General features: G+C 36.3%; 1 protein-coding gene across 1 annotated transcript in view; it reads right to left on the reverse strand.

Annotated features, from left to right (window-relative positions):
- The window catches only part of LOC123310849 (whirlin), a 151,512-nt gene that overhangs the window by 88,721 nt on the left and 40,485 nt on the right, over positions 1-22,306 (reverse strand). The window contains exons 6-7 of the mRNA XM_044894530.1: positions 4,601-4,822; positions 3,571-3,696 (exon numbers count right to left, since the gene is read on the reverse strand). Of these exons, the coding sequence (XP_044750465.1) occupies positions 3,571-3,696; positions 4,601-4,822 (348 nt within the window). The remainder of the gene's footprint in view (positions 1-3,570; positions 3,697-4,600; positions 4,823-22,306) is intronic.

Consider the following 22,306-nt stretch of genomic DNA (forward strand, 5'->3'; position numbering starts at 1 on the left):
GTTACCTCCTCAAAGTTATTCTAGTTTTAGCAACTACTCTTTTGGTAACAAAAATTCTATGGAAATATAACGTTGCAATAACGTTTTCTAGATACGAATCCCAAACGTTTAATTTGATTCTGCAACATTATACGTTGTATATTCAGAATTAAGTAACTTTTTCAAGTAAAGCTCCTATTATTCATCATTGGAAAAACGGCAAAAGGTCGTTAAGAAATACGTTTCATAATAACGTTAAATTCTCACGTTTATTCTAGGTTCTAGGTTTCCTACTCGTAGAAATAATTCTTTTGGTAACAAAAATTCTACGGAAATACGACGTTGCAATTTGGTTTCAGAATTACGTTTTTGATATTGATGATGATTCTGTAATGTTACTAAAATTATATAATGAATTTCAGAGTATAGGACATTCCCACAATTCCCACAAATAAGTTTCTTCATCAATTTTAGTATAGAATGAACATTTCACAGACCCAGAATGAACTTAAGAATAGTCTTGGTCATTAGGTTATTGCCTCCTTCATTCCTTTCAAGGTTCAGTAGATTAAACAACACCACCATTACAGATCCTTCGCACACTCTTAAAAAGGACGAAGAAGACAAGAATTTAGTTAGTGGAATTAGTGGTTTGCAGTAATTCAACGTTGATGTAACGTTTTTACATCTTATTGCATTAAGGTTGAGAAGACACGCCAATGACACGTTATATATTGGTTGTAAAAGTAACGGGTTGTTGAATAGTTTCGTGTACAAGGTTATTGTAGTGTTTCTTTTTTATTATTGAATAAACGTTGAGGGGATACCATTAGAAAACGTTTCATCTTGGTGATTGAAGTAAAAGTTGTTGAATAGTTGCTGATGTAGCGTTTCGTATTTTTCATAGAAAAACTGATGAGCTGAAAAAATTTTACGAAGCCACTGTATTCTACATAAAAGTAACTAGTGATTGTTATATATCAAATAAAGAAGATATAGAGGTGCGGTTTTGGCCATTGGTTTATTGACCTATCGTTAAGCAATCTAATAGCCTTAACAATGGGTGAATAAACCAGCCCTTAGTTTATTGAAACGAGGATAATTTCCGTATGAAATTTCATCCATTCAACACCTGTTTGTAGTTCTATATTCTACAGAAATTTAACGTACGGATTCATGTATTCATTCGAAATTCTTGAAATAAATTTCCATTGTTCTTCTCTCTTTTTACGAGATCCCATCATGCCCAGTCCATCCCTGGAATCTCTGCTTTCATCTGGAAACTCCAAACTGGAAATGGCGGCTCTTTGCTCATCCGTTAAATTTATTGTACGACCACCTTTCGGCCCTTTTTGTACGCCTTACTTTCGCTTGGCGTAAACAGAGAAGATGTATGTAGGCTATTTTTGGGTCACGAGTCGTGCACTGCCTATGTGTCAAGGGATAGCGAACGTGAGGTCCCGCCACGGATGGCCGAGCATCGGAAAATGTTGAATCTGCTTTATTTCACCCTTTGATCATTACGGAATTGGAGCAGATCGGAATCGGTTCACGTGAACATGCTGATTTGAATCGCTTTGTTCGAGGGTTGTTAGTTTGGGGCGGACGGCATCTGGATCAGGGCAAAGATGACAGAGGTCAATGATTCGATTATAACCTGTTGTACAGTGATGGAGGAATATTGATATTAGGTGATGACTGAAACGGTGTGAAATGCAGGGACTTGAATCCATTAATCTTAGTGGACTCATCATCAAATAGTTATATAGAACAAATCTAACCCCTCGTCCACACCGAAGATCGAACGCCTAATTTGAAAAGCAATTCGAATATGTTGGATTCGGTCTTCGGTGGGGACGACATTCCAGAATACAGAGGTAAGACAGCACTCCGTACTTTTAACTGTATTAACCCTCTGACCTATTCCTTTCTATCACTGCTGGCAGTACGATTTCCTGGCAGGCGTGCAAACCCGTTGGGGGCAGAAACTAGAGAGGTAAACATTTATGTCCTTTTTCCTTGTCCTATTTGGTTCTTCCAGCTGGAAGTAAGAATTCCTAGCCGGCGTGCAAACCCGCTGGGAGCAGAGAAGAGCGGAGAACTGCCGCACCTTGTTTTCTCGACCTGCACTCTCGTAGTTTTTAAGCTGAACCCCTACTTCATTGTCCGTTTAGTGTGAGTCTTCATTCTGGCTGGCGAATGAATCCCGTAACATTTGGGCGCGTTTGAGATCGGATCCTCCCCTTTTCAATTCACTCTGTGAATTCACCACTTTTTCGTTACTATTTGAATATCATTACGAGAAAAAACTGTTTTTCTACAAGCGTGCGCGTTCAACCTTTTTCCCGCACGCATTTCAAGTTGCAAAGAGTCACTTTTCCAAAACGTGCGGGAAAAACGCCTGCTATTTCTTTCCCGCACGCAAATGCGTGCGGGAATGGATTAGCAGGGGTTTTTCCCGCACGCAAATCTTATAGAATAAATTAAATTCTATCATGTCTCTATGCATCGAACGTCAACGATGATTAACCCATGGTAACGACATGCAGAATTACGTCTGTCAATTTATATGAATTAATCAAATGAGATATGATCTGTATCGTGCAATTGATATATTTATATATTTCAAGCGCTTGTAGAAAAAATATTGTTCCTAACTCTTGCGGAAAGTGTCTTGCTCGCACTCAACTGCTTACCCGAACTCTGCTTCGCATCGTTCGGGCAACGGCAGTTTCGTGCGGGCAAGTATCACTTTCCGCACTTGATAGGAAAATAACTATTTTTTGATAGAATGTTGGAAAGGAACTGCTACTACAGTACGATTTCCTGGCAGGCGTGCAAACCCGTTGGGGGCAGAAACTAGAGAGGTGAACATTTATGTCCTTTTTCCTTGTCCTATTCGATTCTTCCGGTTGGAAGTAAGAATTCCTAGCCGGCGTGCGAACCCGCTGGGAGCAGAGAAGAGCGGAGAACTACCGTGCCTTGTTTTCTCGACCTGCAATCTCGTAGTTTTTAAGCTGAGCCCCTACTTCATTGTCCGTTTAGTGTGAGTCTTCATTCTGGCTGGCGAATGAATCCCGTAACATCTGGGCGCGTTTGAGATCGGATCCACCCCGTTTCAATTCACTCTGTGAATTCACCACTTCTTCGTTACTATTTGAATATCATTACGAGAAAAAACCTTTTTTCAGTTGTGTATGGTAGAGTGTCTGCCATTCCACCTCTTGAACTGTAATTTTTGCTCTACTGATCTTAGTTTATATCCCTGTGAATCGATGGATTTTCAGAGTAGTGTACCAGTGACTATTGTGTTCCTTATCACGACATAACGTATAAAATTCGTGAACTCGGATTTTGATTCTCGATAGTTATCGCTAACACCCCAGATACCAAGGAGCCTTGTCTTCGAGTCGAAGCTACCAGAAAAGTTTTTTCTATTTTCCCTTTAAAGAATAGCTGGTGCTCCAGACATCTGGGGAAATGTCGATACAAAAAACTTCGATTCTTTCTTGGATTTCTACGAGTTGATGAAAAAAATCAGTTGGAGAAAAAGTAAACTGAAAAGACTTATTATAGGAGACAAAGACTCACCATCAGCCCAGCTCTATCTGCAACAGAATCTTTATCCACTCCAGTGATAAAAATACCTAAGTTGTATTCTACTCCACCCCTGATCATTAAACCTAAACTTTGACCGGGCTCGATACAGAGGTCAACCTGGAACAAATCACGAATTTACTGTTAATTCCATTTTTTTTCTATAACAAAGAATTCCATGAAAAGCTTTAACTGTTTTCATACATTCATTCATTCATTTTCGAGGGTAATTAGTGTTATAAATACATTATACATTCAACATATTGTCAAGCCAAGCAATGGAACTTTCTGTTTCATTTGGATAAACATCAGAAAACATAGCAGAAATATCGATTATTCATTTGTTCAGTCAATTAACCTTCAGTATCAATGATATTTTGATATCTAGATCATCTCAAGGGTGTTTTGTGACTCCCATAATGAATAGAAAAAGCAGAAAACTATTGTGTCCCACAATATGGGTAAACGTTGAAAACTGTATGTTGGTTTCTTACATCTATGTTCAATAAATCAAGATTTATTTCGAGAATGTGGAAAAATGTACCTACTTCTGATGTTATATTCTTAATTTTTATTGATAGCTTTGACGACGTTTCGGAGCACAGTTCGTTAATGTTGAATTGGCGATAAGTGATGAAAACCCATAAATGAACTTAAAACAGAATTATATAAATATGAATAAAAACCTGTTGAATTTTAAGGGTAGATGATAGTTGTCGATACCATGAGGTGAAAATCATACTCCTGTTTAAAGTCAAAATATGAGCTAAAATTGAGATCTTGTGAGATTTTTAGCATTGAGTAGATTCCAATTAATGAATATCCTGTGACAGTGATGTTCAGATTGGTTATTAATTTCGTTTTGAGGATTCTTTCTAAAATGTCCTCCATTAAAAAAACTCAGTTTTATAGGAAAAATGAATAAATATATTTGTTGTCTAACTGGGAAATTAAGAAAGTAGGTATCGTTTACTGAGGTTTTCTGTCAATAACAACTGAAATTACTGTTCAAAATTCTTCTCACCCTTCGAACACTTCTGTCCTTGCTTGACGTCCTTCCGTAACCATAACGCTGAGGGGGTACCTGCCCCCCTCTTCGATATTCCAGGGGTGGAGATACAGGTCGCCCATGACGATCCATCCAAGAACAAGTTTGCCTCATCTGCCACGGCGCTCCACCTCCAAGTCCTGAAGGCATCGTTGGTGAACGCACTGTCATGCTGAGAGTCTTACAAGACTTAAGCATCTGAAATGAAAAAATCCAGCTGTAATCAAGATTCATAGCACAGAAATCAATGGATTGGTCGTGAATATGAAGAAAGTCTTGCATATCATAAAACGAGGCAAATAATTCTAAACTGGGTACTGTTACCGATCGGATCTATATTTTTGAAAAAATATCTTTTTGGGTGCTAAAAACCTGCGAGTTTAGTATCTGAACTACCTGTTACTTCCATTCTGTGATAATAGTGGTTCTTACTATCACAAAATGATCTCTGAAGAAAAGGGGTTGAAAATGATTGTATAGTAGGTATTCCTTCCAATTCTTGTGAAATATACGTATTCTATCAAAGATGCAATTCTCTAAGAGCATGCAATAGAATAACTCAAAAACTTCAAAAAAGGAACTGTTAAAAAACGTCTTCTGCAAACTAATATTTATATTGATTGACTATTGTTTCAATTCATACTATTTCCTGTTTAACTGTAACGCTTTTACTGGTATGTGTTATCCTAACGTAATATCGTCAATTAACAATTTTCATTTTTTAATAGAGCTTGTCAAAGTATTCGAAATATAGAGAGATCATTCATATACAGAGTGGACTTTTGAAAAAGAAACAGACGATATAGCAGGAGAAACAAACTTTTTCGAAAAACTATTCGCCACGGCCTCAAATGAACGAGCTTGAATAATAATAATACGAGGATGTATTGATATCTAGTTAGCCTAGACCAGTTTCATGTATAAAAAAAAATAGGTGAGGGTATCAGTCACAAGGAACTATTTATGTATAATTTATTCGGCAGCAACGTTTCGGGAAATTTATTCCCTTCCTCAGGCTTGTGAATAAGAAATTACGATGTGAATCATTTGAAAAAATTCAAAGTCGTGAAGAAAATAAAAATAACAATTTTCTTTCATTTCGGGGATCCAAACAAACTCTCTGACGTATCGGTCGCAGGTTCATCCATTCGAATGTAACACAGAACTGCACCTATTCTATTGATATTAGGAACGATAAGTGCTTTTATTATAAAAAAAATATTGCGTTACCATAGCAACGAACAATAACTCATTAGAAGTGTCAGTGTGAAGTTTGAGGTCAAAAAAGTAAACACCAGAGTTACGCAATAAATTAAAAGAAAGAAGATTTCCACCGAAATTGTGAAAATCGAAAATTTGGAGTATCGAGCCATAATCAAGTACCTGTATTTAAAAGGGTTAAGAGCAAATTTACGAAAATATGTTTAGTACCCTTGGTGATCAATGACCTTCGTATGCGATCGTGAAAAATTGGACTGCAAGCTTCAAAAGAGGTAAATTTTCCATTGAAGATGATGACCGATCGGGAAGGCCAGTTTCTGTATCAGTCCCCGAAAATATCGATGCAGTTCATGACATGATTTTATCAGACCTTCGAATTGGGCTAAAACGGATATCTGAAGCACTGAATATTTCATACGAACGCGTTCATCATATAGTTCATGTCAATTTGGACATGAGAAAAATTGCTGCAAAATGGATCCCCAAATGTTTGAATGTTGACCAAAAGCGTGCTAGGGTAGAAGCATCGCGTTCGATCTGTGCTCGATTTGAAAACGATGTAGACTTCTCAAACCGAATTGTTACTATGAATGTGACTTGGGTACATTTCTACGATCCAGGAACAAAGCAATAAAATCGATGGAATGGCGACACTCTGGTTCTCCAAGACCTAAGAAGTTTCGTGTCCAAAAATCTGCTGGAAAAATTCTTGCTTCAGTTTCTTAGGATTGCCATGGAGAACTCATGATTGTTCTTTTGGATAACCGGAGATTACTATTTGACATTACTGACCACTCTACGGAAAAAAAAAATTAAGAGAAAAGACGCGGAAAGCTATAAAATGGTGTTTGTTATTGCAGGACAACGCTCTTACACACAAATCCCATGTTGCCATGCAAAAAATTCGTGGAATTTTCTTCCAACGAGGAGGTAATAAAAGCTGTGGAGGTCTGGTTTGCAGAGCAAAAAGAAACATTTTTTTTAAAGGTCTAGAGACGTTGTGGTTCGCTGTAATAAATATATCCATTTAAGATGAGAATATGTTGAGTGATAAAATATTTTGACATTGAAATTTTATTTGGTTCTAGAGTAGGATAAGAATTTTTCAATATATCCTCGTATAACTATTTGCTGAGCATGTGAATTCCTAATTTTAGAAAAAATAAATTTAAATAACATTATGTGTAATTCTTCATTTCCAAGAATGAAGCAATGAGAAAAAATGTATTATAACATTTCCCCATTTACCAGAATTAACATTCAAGAACTTTTAAGCTAATGCCCTCATCAGAGTACGTGCAACATCGAAGAATTACCAGTAAATTACCACGACGCGACGTGGCATTTTTACGAGAGAAAAGACGGACATATTGAATGTAGCCACGTTCCCTTCCACGCCGCAATAAGGAATGGCTGTAAAAATACTAATTTGTAAGAAATGACCCCATCTGGAGTAGTCATTAAACGCTCGAGTTGGACTTACGCGAAAGCCGTGGGAAACATACCTCGTTGAAATGGAGTGGAAAATGGTTGATTTTTTCTGGTGAAAAGTTTTCCTCCACGTCTGTTGTATGTACATTTCTTATTCTCATAAAAACGATCAAAAACATGCCTTTGAAAATGAAAAAGTAAATGGATAAAAGTATTTATAACTTTAGTGAATCCACAATGAAATTAGCTAATGCTGTAAATAAAAAAAATATCCCAAATTATTTATTAATTAACGAAATATTTTTATCAACATTCTTTATATTATTTTTTTTTATGCATGATATTCTGAACTGAATAAACTAAATCCTTTTTTTCTATGTATTTCAGAGTCAAAGAACTCTATAACCATACAGTAGAATACGGCTGTAATAAATAAGTTTATCTGTTAGAATGTAATAAAATCAAATAATTTTGAGTGACGCATTCGCCATTTTGCAACCCAGAGATGAAATTGAAGCTATGAGCTTCGAGCAATAACCCAGCTTGAAAATTGCGGGGACACCAATTAAATAGTTAAGTAACAATAATTGAGTCCTGCAACTTATCGATGCAAAGAATCGATTGAATCCTTAAATCGAAATCCTGAATCCTCCTTTGTCCCACATCTTCTCTCTCTCCTTTTTCCCCCCATCTTATGATTGAACGCATATATATATATATATATATATATCTACCATACATCTACCAGACAACTTGCATCTAACCCAAAACACGACCGGAAAACTGGATTTGCTATCAAGGAAAGGAAACGGGTTAAATGACCATAACAGTAGCGATTAAACCATCTCTGTCGTAAATTTTATTTGGTCGCGTGTTTGGTATCTTGTGGAGTAAATCGATAGTGTAGTCGTGGCTTAGTTTATGCGCAGATAATAGAATAAGGAAAGCAATAGTTTCTGGTCATAAACGAAAACTGTTTCCGTCAAAAATGGTTCAAAGTCAAACTGATAGAAATAACATATTTTGCGATTTTTCACATGATTCCCTCAGAAAATCTACGATGCCATTCAGGGTGTTCCTAAATTGAACGTACAAACGAAAAGGGGAGATTCCTTAAGTGAGTTTAAGAAAGAAAAGTCCCATTAACATGGGGTCGCAAACGTTTCGTTTTCGAGATACAGAGTGTTGAAGTTTGAATTTTTTTCAAGTTTTTTTCTCATAGTATCTACACTTCACAAGATATTCAACTGAAATTTGCCATAGATATTACATTTCAGAGTTCTCACCACGTGACATGGCAATTTCGATAGAATATCTACAGGGTGATATTTTTTCTGGAACACTGCCACCTGTTCTTCTGCAGAACTTTTTTTTGGTGAGCAACTGTTAATTTGAAAAAATGTAAAAAGAAGCTTTGTTCTTGTACTAAACTTTTCGGTCTCTTGTAGTTTTGTCGTTCTACCAACGATTTCGAGAAAAAAAATTTTGAACGATTCTCTCGAAATTCTCGTAACTATGATAGGAAGGCCAGTTTGTAATCTGTGGTGAATGAATTCAGTGCCAGTTTTGACACATCAAAAAAAAAGTTCTGCAGAAGAACAGGTGGCAGTGTTCCAGAAAAAATATCACCCTGTAGATCTTCTATCGAAATTGCCATGTCACGTGGTGAGAACTCTAAAATGTAATATCTATGCCAAATTTCAGTTGAATATCTTGTGAAGTGTAGATACTATGAGAAAAAAACTTGAAAAAAAGTCAAACTTCAACACTCTGTATCTCGAAAACGAAACGTTTGCGACCCCATGTTTATGGGACTTTTTTTCTTAAACTCACTTAAGGAATCTCCCCTTTTCGTTTGTACGTTCAATTTAGGAACACCCTGTATATCAAAGCATAAACTTTTAAAGGCTGCTGTGAATTTGGCTTGAATATTTGGAGCACCGAATTAAGAGAACAGTTGAGAGTCAACTAAAGTGTAGTGGTCGTCCTGGGCCTAGACCTAGACCAAACATAATTGAGGGAATAAAAAACTGTAATCAGTGGTGGGTCAGATAATATTTAAGGCTTAATTCGGTCCTTCGTAACAAAACATAGCCTGTCCCCGGTCCCATAAATAGCTTCGTGCGATCTCCCTATCCCAAACAGTTTTGCACCTTTCGTCAAAACAGCAAAAATAGCTAAAATTGAACTTTTTCGGAAATTATTTCAGACGACCTTGCCGGCTTCGATTTTGACGTTCTATACCATTCTTATGGAAAGGGCGTATCTTGAAGGTTCGGAAATTATGACTAGATAAAGAAAACTGTAATTGTTCTTAGGTTATCGTCCATTTAGTTAGATGAAATGAAAGAATATTGGCATTGTATTGAAGAACAATAAAGAAAATTAGTCCAAGAATCCCAATATTCTTTCATTTCAGAAAACTGTAATCTTTTATTTGATAACATTTCTTTATTTAGCGTATAAATCACCACTCAATTGAATTTTAACTTTGGACTATGTTTTGTTTTGTAAATTTTTGTTGTTCATCTTCCGTTTTGTACTTTTCAATCTGGTATTTTCAAGTTTATGATCAATTTTTGTTGATGTTGTAGTGATGTAATATATTGACTTTATTTATCCTTCCAACAAGTGAGGTAATTTTCCAATAAGGGGCCCGAAAACTTATACCTATATCATTGTTTTTTTATTGGATAAATCCATATCTTTTCACCAACGCATAATCGCACTCAACAAATCTAACCAGTCACGAATGTTTCTCCGAGAAACAGGCGACCCCCTAATCGATATATTGATATTTCCGGTTGTTTCCCACTTTCACTAGTAACAAGTTTCACCGGAATAGTATCCGAAGTAATAAATACGCAAGGAGCGGTCATTAATTCCTCAAATATCGGCCTTGAGAGTCGAATCAGAGTGAAAAACTCCATGAGAATTGATTGAACTGGACGATTTGGATGAAGGCCAAGGGGAGATTCGATTTTTTTGTCTGGCGGGTAAGCCCGAATCTAGTCTCAGGATCAAAAAAGAGTAGACAAGGATTTATTGGGGGTTTTCAGTTATCTAGATATAGTCTTCTGGGGAAATTTTCTGAACTGATTTTCTTATGCGATATGTGGATGTGGGTAATATTTTCGATGTTTCAATTCTTCTGACTGAATATTCTTGTTGCCAACTTCGACGATTTGTACATAATTGAATTATTGGAATTTGGTACCAGCGAGACCACTAATGTTGTCATGTTCTATTTCAACTAATATAGCAAAAAAATCATAATTTTCTCACCAACTGAAACATAAAGAACTAAAATTAAATTGGTTACTGCATTAGCACTGTTAGAAGCTATGCAGTTAATTATTCAGAAACGATACAATGTTGTGTTGCGGAGCTTTCGTCGTCTGAATTTTGTACTAAGGAAAGAAGAAAAAATTTCTGCTGAAAGTAAATTAGTCATTTTTTGCTTCTGTTTTCACACTTTTATTTCGACTTGCGCAAACTGGCAGTCTGAGCAAATATCTTGAGCCTGTAAACGGGTCTTTATATTCAACAGAATAAAAACAGAAAAGAATACCCTTCGACAGTTACGTAAAGACCAAGGATGGTACTTCACAGCATTGTAGAATATTCCAACATGACCGGAGAAACGTCGAAGTTAGCTAGAATATTGGGAAAAATGGTATCTAATGCATAAAATGGCGATATTTTCATAGCAACATATTCAAACAGTAGCAAAGACGTCTAGAGGTGTTGACCTTATAATCCATCCAGCATGAAAAAACTTCTGAAGCTCTCTACTATTCCAAATCCTTCTTCAAAAAACGGTAATAATTGTCTCTCTTACTTAGTACAACAAGAAGGGATTGAATAATAAATAAAACTTGAGCTCCGGCATCATCAAAGTAATATCGTGTTTCGATATCACAATAGCATCTTCATGTGGGTGAACGATCTATTGGATTTGAAAAGACATAGTGGCTGGCCAACGTCTTCAGTAGAAATATGTTGAGGAATCCTTTGAATACAAAGAACTTTCCTCATTGAGGGTATCCTTCTTCTCAGCTATTTCGAATAATAGTAATTCAACCTCAACAAATGAAAATAATACAATGTCGACTTTTTTGTCAAATGTTTTTTTAATTTCTTTCTCGTTTTTTCCCATTTTTGAACCACTGATATATCTATTGGAGATGATTCCTCAATATAAGGGTCCTGTAGCGTTCCTCGAAGAACTACAACTAAACAGAAGAATCATCGCTTGGAAGACCGAACCTGGTCAAAAGCAAGATTTGGAATATTTTCAGTTTATGTACTGAAGGGATTGTTAACGATAAGAGTGATCATTCACCAAAACCAACAGAAGATTTTTGACGCAGAGATGATAATTTTCACAGGGCAATTGAAGAACTAGTTATGTATTTATATGATTAATTATTTTTTCTTTAGAAATCATCAAATCTTCGAATCAGTTTGATGAATTTTTTCATAAGAACCAAGAATTGTTCAGCAAGTATAGGAACCTTAAGGAAAGATATAATACAAGAACCTCATCATATAACCTTCCTAAATATAGATTGACGACAAGTCAAAATCAAATGCAATACAGATGCCTAAAACTTTTCAATAGTCTACCTGGGGTAATACAGAGGGAAAACAACTTCAACTTGTTCAAGAAGAAGATTTTCAAGCTTCTACTGAGTCTGGAACCTTACTGTCTTGATGATTTCATGAATTAAAACTGCTTATTTGACACTATTTCATTTCATTTGCTATCAGTATTTATTATTGTAACCATTGATTTGAAATAAAGACTGTTTGTTGTTGTTGTTGTTGTTGTTGTTGTTGAAGGCTGTATTATTCACTTTTTCTTTCTCGTTTTCTGTTTTTTTTTTCTTTTTTTTTTATTAAAGTTAATTGTGCTTCGATTTTGATTTCACTAGCACTACGGAACAATTACATTTCATTGATACATAATAGAGTATTTTGTTTCAGAAATGATTTCGAAATGAAGAGAGAAAAGAAATTTGAATATCAATGGAAGAAATGCCCTTAAGTATTGAAAGCTTATTCTGTAAACAAATCTCCGCAGATACTAAAATCAATCATAAAACTACAGCAACGGTACGTGGACAGCTCTAACAAAATGAATGGGTGGTATAATTACCAACAATAGTGACGATTAATATCTTCACTATTTGATTTCTGTTCCTAGGTGTGTTCCAGACCTACAAAAGGTACTATATTGACTATCGGGCCTATGACTGGATCAGGCTTTATGTACCATTCAAAGAGTACACACAACACTTTGTAGCCAATCTTGTCGAAAATTTTCAGCATTATTCGGATGCATCATATTGGTATTTCAACCTATTAGAATTAAAACAACGGGGAAATCCAACCAGAAGATTCTGTCACGAAACAAACACGATAGAAATGGAAACATAATTTCGCTTCGCCAAACTAATCTCCCCGAATCTCCTCAATAGCAACCGAAGCCTCCAGTACTAGACTCCAATTTCCTACTGTCTCTTCCAGGAAAAGTTGGCGAATCTCATTGATTATCAGTCATGCCAGACGCACAGATGTATTCTGTTTTCATTAAGGAGTCTCCCCTCATCTCCGTCTACTGGGAGAAATTGTGCAGTTACTCACCTTTCAGTTACCTACGTAATCAGGGGAGCAGATTCTTAATGAATGGATTGAAAACAAGAATGCGTCAAATAAGGGTTGGCGATCTTGTTACGTGTTCGCAAACAGCTACGAGACGGTGCGCTGAAATGAATGGAGTGCGATAATGGGATTTGGGATACATGGGCGAAGTGAAAATTATGCTTATTATTCGCTTCGTTGCTCAATTCGAAATGAATAGAGTCCTTCTCTGTGAATGTAAGCTGGAGGAAGCCAGTCGGGGTAGATTTTAGAGCATTGTTGGTTTTGAATGTTTATTGTCTAATGCTTATCATTGTGTCTAAGAGGTTTTAACTTTATCATGGCGGAATGTTTATTGTCTTGTTTCTGTAGAAGAAATACCTAGGTATAAGTAACGTGCGTTCAAAAAAATTCGTTCATTGAGTGAACGTTTTTATTTTCTTGTATCACTTTATGGTCCCAACATGACAATATGTAAACATTGATAACATTAATCTAAATAGGTACCGTGATTTTATATATCTACTATTAGAATCCAAAAAAGTTCATAATTGTCAAATGTCCAAGTCATGAATTTTGAATTAATCGAGGTATCATGTTTTTTGTACTAACAATTATGTGAAATGGTTGCACTCATTCTCAATAAATATCTATATTTCTAGAAAAATGTTGAATTAATCTGGCCAGTAGGTACTTGATGAAAATCCATAATAAAACTAAAGAACCTGACACTTGATTTTCATTAAAATTAGTTTTAGGTATCAGAGTTCTCTATAATCATAGTAGATGGACATTTCTTTCTCTTTGTTCCAAACACTTCTTATATCTTCTTCTGACAGATTCAAAAAGGTTATTCAAAATAAAATGTGCATCGTTAATTCAATAAAAAATTTTATTCATGATTCAAGTCTTCAGTTGATCTGAATAAGAAAGAGGTTATTTAAAAAAATAAATTCTTGAAATATGAGGCCCTAGGAAAAAAACCCATGGTAAAAGAAGACATGATCTAGAATGAGCTGATCCAGATAGAGATTCCAAAAAGTATCTAAGGTTTCTGCGGCTGTGTATGCTTTGTGTGTTCCATCTTATTGAAAACAAAATTCAATTCAACTATACAAGAGATGATAATAATTACTTCATAAAGTTCTGCGGTTGAAGTACCATCACAGAAAATATATAGGTCAAAAAGTTCTCCTCTGACTCAGAGCACACAAAATTCATATATTTCCTTCATTTAAGAATGGCCGATAAAAAACTTCATCAGTCACCAAATCATCCTTAGCAACACAAGGTTTATCTATTTCTGGCAATCTGACAAAAAGTTACATTTGCCATTCTAAAGCCCCCACTTACCCTCCACTCTTCATTTAGGGAACAGGACAAACTAGTCAATTTCGCCAGAAAATTTGCCTAATTCAAGAACACAATTGACCTGTTCGAGTATTTTCCTACAAAATAGTAGGGGGAGTCTGGGAGACTTGTCTGGGCAAGTTCTATCTGGGTAAGAGACTTGAACCACCTCAAATATTTCAATTCAAACTTCGCGCTACCGGTATCGTAAATAGCTTGCGACATACTTGTAACAAGGCACCACTAGTGGTGGCTCCATTTTGGCCGCCATCAGAACAGTTCGGAAGTGAGAGGTTTGAACGTGATTTTGTTGTTAGTAACTAAGAAATTGAATCATTTTTGTCTGTTACTGTCTGAAAAATTCAATGGGTGCGTGGTGTTATTTATTTCTATTGCTTTCATTGATTAATATTGTTTTACAAACGATGAGCTTTTTTAATAATAGTTGTAAAAGTTTCAAGGAAACATCTCTTGAATAGACTAAAAGGGAGTGCGGGAGACTTGACCCATGCTATGGTCGGGAGACATAATCATTGGTCCAAATTTCCCGCACTGAGCTTAGATAATAGTTTGCTTCAAAAAAGAAAATTGAATTATAGAAATAAATAATCTAAAAAATATACCAGGGTTCAAAAAAGTAAAGAACATCTCGGAAATATGTGAGAGTGATTCTGAAATAGAAAATATGTATTTCATATGCTGATACTTCTGATGATGAAAACTTTGACATAGACAACCGTTGGTCATTGGAAATTGTTTCCTTTCAATGTTTTTCCTGATAAACAAACTTATGGTCGAGTCTCCCTCCACCCCTGTTCAACTCTGCTATGACTTAGGGAGACATGAGCCAATTTTCGGTTCCTAAAAAAAGAATTGGTGTAGGTACCCAAAATTTTCATCTCACGATCACTCTACTATTATCTATCGTCACCTATTTGGGCATGATATCTTCGCGAAAAAAAAATGAGTTGCTACCATTTACAGATACAACTTAAGTGGCTTAACAGTGAAGAAAGATTCAAATCTCCCGGACTCCCCATAAATATAAATTTTAATGGCGTTCTTACTGGGTAAGCAAGACTTTAGTAACTTTTTCTTAGTTACGAATGGAAAAAAGTTTTTCGTATCAGTGTTTGATAAATTCATGAAAATTTGTTCGTGAGTCACTCGAGGGCATCAAAACTTCTGTTGTAACCTAACAACACAACTTCGGAGAAAATGGTCTTCGATCTCCAATTGTTAATCTCCAATATGTGACATCTGTATAGGTATACAATCCAATTGTTGAGATTATATGTATAATGTTAAGGCAAAATATTCCGAAACAATTCATTCCTTTAATCTTTCTGATACGAAAAATGCAAAAGTCATTTCGATTAATGGAAAAGAAGTATTGAGGATAAATGAAGGTGAAGTAATATTCGAAACAACAATCGTATTGTGAAATATTACTTTTTGATATACAGCCCCACAAACACCATCGATTCACCACCGCAGCGACTGATTCATCCATTCCAAAACCAATTGAAATCTCGTCGGCATCAGGCTGGCATCCGGGCTGGATGAGGTATCGAAAGAACATCAAGCTCCATGATGAAAAATACCACAAAACCGTCCGGTTTCGGTACCGAAATTGGCCAATCCCGACCTGGTCGTTTGCCGCATCCGCAGGTGATGTTTGAGATTAGGTGGAACATTGATTGATCGCATTTTATTGTGTTGCCGCTATACCTTCCGATCTGCAGTAGCGTTTCCATCTCCGTTTCCAGATTGGAGCGTACAATTCTATGAAAATCAGACGAGCTGGCGAAACAATGTGAGCCATAAGATGATATTCAGGTCTATAACTGACTCTATGGATATATGATACTATCTATTTCTCTCTAATTAGAATCTGTATTAAGATGTCTAAAACTCTGGTGTATTCACTGATTCGATTTTACTTTTAATTTCGTGGGGATATGGGATCAGTTTCGTTTTTCCCACTGTATGTAGTGCCGTTTAGAATTTGACAGAGCATTGTCATTTGATATTTGAAAATAATTTCCTACGACGTACGAATATGTTGTAATTATAAGCGATTATTGGTGTGTGAAAATGTATTAGTTTCGAGAAAGGGGTGTAGAACATTCATTTATTCAACATATCGTTCAGTAAGTTCGGTTTTCTGTATGGACAATCAAGAACTATAGCTAAGAATTCGGTGTTGTTGGAATTTGAAGCAGAACCAAATCAGATGAACAAACATTCGGGACCGATATACCTAAGTTTCATGGAAACTTCAGCAATATTTCAAAGAAACTGTATTGGAAATACGTAATGTGGATTGTGATCATGTATTGAGAATCAGAAATACATAAATCTATTCGAGTCTGTTACTTCAAATATTCTTCCTGAGTAGATATAGTGAAAATTCCCTGAATATATTGGACATTTGACCAATCAACTGTGTTTTATTAAAATCATATTGAATTACCCCCCTCACGAATTCAAGTTGTCAAATGGAAATCATCTTGACGAAGAACAGTCAATCCTCCTTCGAACCCTTATTCGATAGTGTTGAAATATTGACAGATTTGTTTTTACAACGAAAATTGAACTGTAAAGCATAAATATTCCTTAACAGCTGACAAAATGGACCAGTTCATATTTTGAACTCGTTGATCGACATTCGATATCAACGCAAAACCGGCAAAACAAAATAAAACGAGGGTGTAAAACGAGAGAGTATCATTGGACTTCCTTTGGTAGAACAAGGATAGAACGAAGCAAATGACATGGTGGCGCCGCCACGAAACTGATCCCATATCCCCGATTTTCTGAAATGTTGATGTTTGCCAAAAGTGACAAGTGCACACACCAGTGTTTTAGACATCTTAATCTGTATCTATGGAGAGTAGAGAGAAGGAGAAAGATCGCCGTACTGAAAATGTGTTTCCAAAAACGGGGTTGATCTATAAGGGGTGGGTATTTAAGCGTCAATTTGAATTGAACTGCCTTCATTTTATTTCAGGTTATGTGTCGTCGTAGGTTTTTCTGCAGATTTTTCAAATACGTTTCTTCAAATCTTTAATAAATATGAATTTTCTGAATGATATGCAATAAAATACAATTCACCTTATACAGGGTACTAAATAATCAGCTTTATTCATTCATAATAAATGATGAAATCAATGAAATTCAAAGGAAATCACTGATCAAAAAAATGATGCCTACATATGTTTATCATTGTTTACTGAAAACAGGATATTTTAGTTGGTTTAGTATAATCTTCAAAACTCTACAGTTTTTGTCCTTTTTCGATTGAAAAGATCTCGTGTTTCAACTGAATATGAGGAAGGTTCTTTATAAAAATTTTATATCTACCCTTCATGAGGTTTCACTGACTTTTCACTCATATGAAAATTTTCTCGCTATTTGGCCAATCATCAACCAATAGTTGGGGAGCCGAAGAGGGAAATTCGGGATTTACTCAAGCGTGTAAGCAGCGGGAGAGATACCTTGGACCAAGGGCGGATTTAGACCTTTTGACCTTTAGGGAAGAAAATAGTAGGGTTAAGGAAATGAAAACAGCGGAGATGGTTCATTTCTCACAGTTATTATTGATTTTTTTGCTCGTCTGCCCGTTGTGCCCCCCCCCCCAGAAAAAAATCCTGGATCCGCCCTTGCCTTGGACCCTCTAGAGTACCTCTACCAAAAATTCGACCTGTATATAGGGGGAATTGTCTAGGACAGCTTGTCAGAATAGTAAAACAAAAAACGATCATTGTACATACTCGAGAGTGTCAGATTAAAATATATGTGGTTAATTACATGTTGAAAAGAGTATATTCTCTTAATCTGACAATTTAAGCGTGACGAAAATGTGTGGCAGGGCGCCAAAGTTGCAAAAAAAAAGTCACATCTACATTCTCGAAAGCGTTGGCGTTTTTTTTTTATTTTGAAGCTAATGATTCAAGAATAACGGAAAAAATATAATCTGACAGTTTCAGCAATCCGAAACAATAAAAATTGACCATAAAGGTCACAAAAATCAGTTTTTTCGAATTATCTCATCCCCTGGGCTTCGAATCTTTTCTGCATTCATTATAAAAGTTGAAGAGCATAACATTTCCTACAAATTTGGTCTCAAGTAATTTTTTCTACGTTCAAACGTTTTTGAGATATATGGCGATTAATGTACATTAGACTGGGTTTCAACATTCAAGTCCTCTAACTCGAAAACGGTTAAGAGTAGGCAAAATTGCTTCAGACGGAAGTTGTATAGAATTTTATTATCTACAACTTTCATAATGAATTCAAAAACGATTAGAGGTACAGGCAAGGAGATATTCGAAAAAAATGCATTTTCATCATCTTCAAAGTGTCAGATTAAGAAACCCCCCTGATTAGTGTCAGATTAATGGGTCAACAAGTTTACAACACCAAGATTAACCATCTGTATGAAAATCTGAAACGCTCGAGTATAAACAAGTAACGATTTTTTTTACATTTTCAAAGGACTGCTGTGACCTTGCGTCACCTCCAAATTGTCAGTCCCCTGAAAAGTTGCTTCCCTTGGGTCCAATTAACATATTCTCCAAATATTTGACACTTTCGAAATTTTTTTTTTTTTACCATTTTCAACTCTTCTGTACGGCCAGCCCCACCGCGCAAACTGTCAGATAAGCGTGAATTCATTATCAGAGACACGTAGGGCATATACAATATCTTAATCTGACATGCTCGAGTATGTAAATCTGATGATTTTTTTTCACATCTTTGAGAACCTGCATACGCTTTCCCCACCGCTGAAAGTGCTTAGTGTATTCTTTGTAACGTGTATACTGGACTTTTACCTTGACATCATCTGTATGTAATTGAGATGAATAAATTTATGTTTATGTTTACTTCATAGAACCTTCTTTTCTTTCTACCATCTTATCTTCAAAATTCTACTAGATTTCCAGGATGCTCGAGTAAATCCCGATTTAGCATCGTCGGCTCCTCAACTACAAAGAAAGCTAGTATTATCGAGGGTAATACCTCGAATGCTCGCAGTACTGTCGATAGTAATTCTGTCAGAAAACAGCGAGATCAAATTACTTGGTAACACAACGAGTTCGCAGGACGAGTTTATACTATTCTTTCCCTACTTGAAAAAGTAGAAGAAAAGTGGCTTAAAGCAAATTGATTGAAATACTCAACCTCACTACTCCTCGAAGAACCACCTCTTGAAACCTCTCGCATCAATATAGAAACACCCTGTATAAATGATTCGCGAGTAAATTCGTCAAATAATCGCATCGCATCACGAAAAACCCACTTCTTTTTCCGATTAACTTTCATATCCACGCCTCCGCATCCCCCGAATTTCCGATTCGCAATTTCCTCGAAATCTTTCTCCAGCCTGCCCGCCCGCCTCGTGCTGGCCATCAACTTCAATTTGGTCAGGCCGAATTCGAGGATCTGGCGTGAGCCTCCTCGCGATTTACATTCTGGCCGGGCGCGGTACTCTTACCAGTTAATTCGAAGCTTTAGTGACGTTTATGAGGTTATATAATGAAGTTATGTGTTCTTGGGATTTTCCGCGAAGCCTTCTGGGAGGCTGGAAGGACCCCTTCCTAGAGAATAAACATCGAGTTCACCATTAAACGGATGAATCTTTGTATTAAACCGAAAAAAATACTATTTTGTTAAGGCTTACGTATACGCTGGGCCAGAGAAGACCAAGTAAGATAGATAGTTACGGTGCACCTTGAGGTTTATTGTGCCCTCCATGAGAGCTGTTCCCACCACCGGCGGCAAGAGTTTCAATGAACTTCAGTATTTGGCAAGGTTTCAAGGAGGTTAAGTCCTCATTCTTACAATTTTCTTGTCCAAAGCAATATTTTTGAATTGCAACCTGTAATCAGGTGAAAAGGAGTCTTCTACTTCTCCCCTGCCCTCCAATAGAATCTACACTCGTCAGTTTCTGATAAAACCAGTCCTACAGCTCCTTCCTGAGTTGAAAGTGTCTTATAAGAAAGCCAGCGAGCAGGTGTACCTTATTCTTACTGAGATCTATCCCAAAGGTTTCCACCTTCTTCAGAAACTCTTGTTCCTATAACACAGTGGTTCCCAACTAGTCGTCCGTGGACCAACAGTGGTCCGCAGAATCCAAAATATGGTCCGCGAACTCAGAACATGGAACTTAATTCTTAATTCGAAGTCCGCGAATGATTTACAGTTTTTCATTCAAGATTTAACCGCTGCTCTCAGATCAAACTGTTTAATAGATGGAGTACCTAAGTGAATAGAATCAGTAGTACAGTCAATACAAACTTGCTGAAAAATTTGAGAACGTCGCAAATATATACATTTTTGAAGATAACCTTCGAGCTTCAATTTGCAAACTTCAATTGTGATTATACATAAACATTTCCAAAAAGATGGAATCATTTAGATAACCGTCAAGATTGAACGGTTGCATCTAAAAATTTACAAAAAGATGGAAGAATAATATAATATAAAAGGAGTCCTGGCCAAAAAAAGGTTGTGAACCCCTGCTATAACACAAAGAGATTCTGGTCCAGCAAGTGGCTTTATTTCTGTCAAGTGTGTTGAAAGTTGGCCCTTCTGTATTTTTTGATATCCGAGTGAGCGGGAACCCAGACCAAAAAAAAACCCTAGTTATTCTTTAATATTTCACTGAGTTTCAACGAAGACCAAAGAATCACAACCAACTGCTCCATTGACGAGGTTTCAACACATGGAAATTTTGCTAACCACAGGATTTTTTTGGGTATTGTAATTCAGTTAATACGAAAATAAATGCTACGGCAATATTCATGTTACTTGCAATCGAGTATTATCTGGAGTATAGAAATATGTGATAGAAAATACGGTTTGAAATTAGAGGATGGGAACCAATTTGGTTAGGTTAGATTGTGATCGATTAGCTAAGGTTCAGCCTTTCGAACCACGTCCATTTATGATACCATATCAAATCAACCCCTAGGGGACCTTCTTTGGTGCTGTTTGCTGTTTAATCTGACAGCATTTTTAAGAAGAAAATACAGCAAAGGGGGCGCAATAGGAGATTAGAAATGGTATGATTCCTCCAGTATAGCCACACGCTTCGTCACAGTGTTGCGCATTGACGTAGCTATCATTAAATAAGTTGGTGCCGACTAATGAATTTGAATAACTCAATTCTTATCCACTTCCTCGAGTAACTCGTGAAAGTATAGGCAGCACTTCCCGTGACTTATTCCTAAGATAGATAACGTGAAGGTATTTTGAGTTTTCTCCTTTATAGCTCTACCTATTGTCTACCCAATTGCTACACCACTGCTAACGAATCTAGTCATGGGAGATCATGGGATTAATTTTTGTTGGTAATCTTTCTAATTGAATAGCAGTTCGTACCTCATTGACTTAAATCTGACTTGTACCTCTTATAGGTATGTAACTTTTATAAAAAATCCAATGACAGGTTCGTGGGATTCTCCCGATTTTTCCATCCGTCATTCCTTAAATTCTGTCTGCCTCAAAGGGCTTACGACGTGGCCGACTTGAGCCCTTTTACAGCTTACTGAAGGGACAAATTCTAGGAAACATGCTGCCAAGCTTTTATTAACAGTCACAATTTTTCAGACGTTATAATACCGAGCTTGAGGTCACAAGATTGGTTGGAATTGGAAGACATGAACATTATGCCGATTTTTCGCAGGATATTATTTACGTTATTTCCGCAAAGAAATCACCAAAGAAGTCAAAGTTTCCTTGTTTTGTTCAGTTTTTTTACATTTGAGTTGCAATATATTTACTTTCGCTGTAATAGGGGTTTATCATTTTATTTCCTTACCAAATTTCAACTATATAATCACGAATTATAATTTTTTCAAACTATAAACCGTCCCAAAAGTCACCTTTTCCATTTGAGAGTTGAAAAATCAATGGATTTTAACTTGTGTCCAAGCCTCCCAAGTTGGTAGGTAACTTCAAAAAAAAATAGGTCACCGTTTTCAAAATATGACAAGTTGTAATGTAATGTCTATAATTTTGCGCGAT

The sequence above is a fragment of the Coccinella septempunctata genome, chromosome 4 (assembly GCF_907165205.1).
Source record: "Coccinella septempunctata chromosome 4, icCocSept1.1, whole genome shotgun sequence".
NCBI lineage: Eukaryota > Metazoa > Arthropoda > Insecta > Coleoptera > Coccinellidae > Coccinella > Coccinella septempunctata.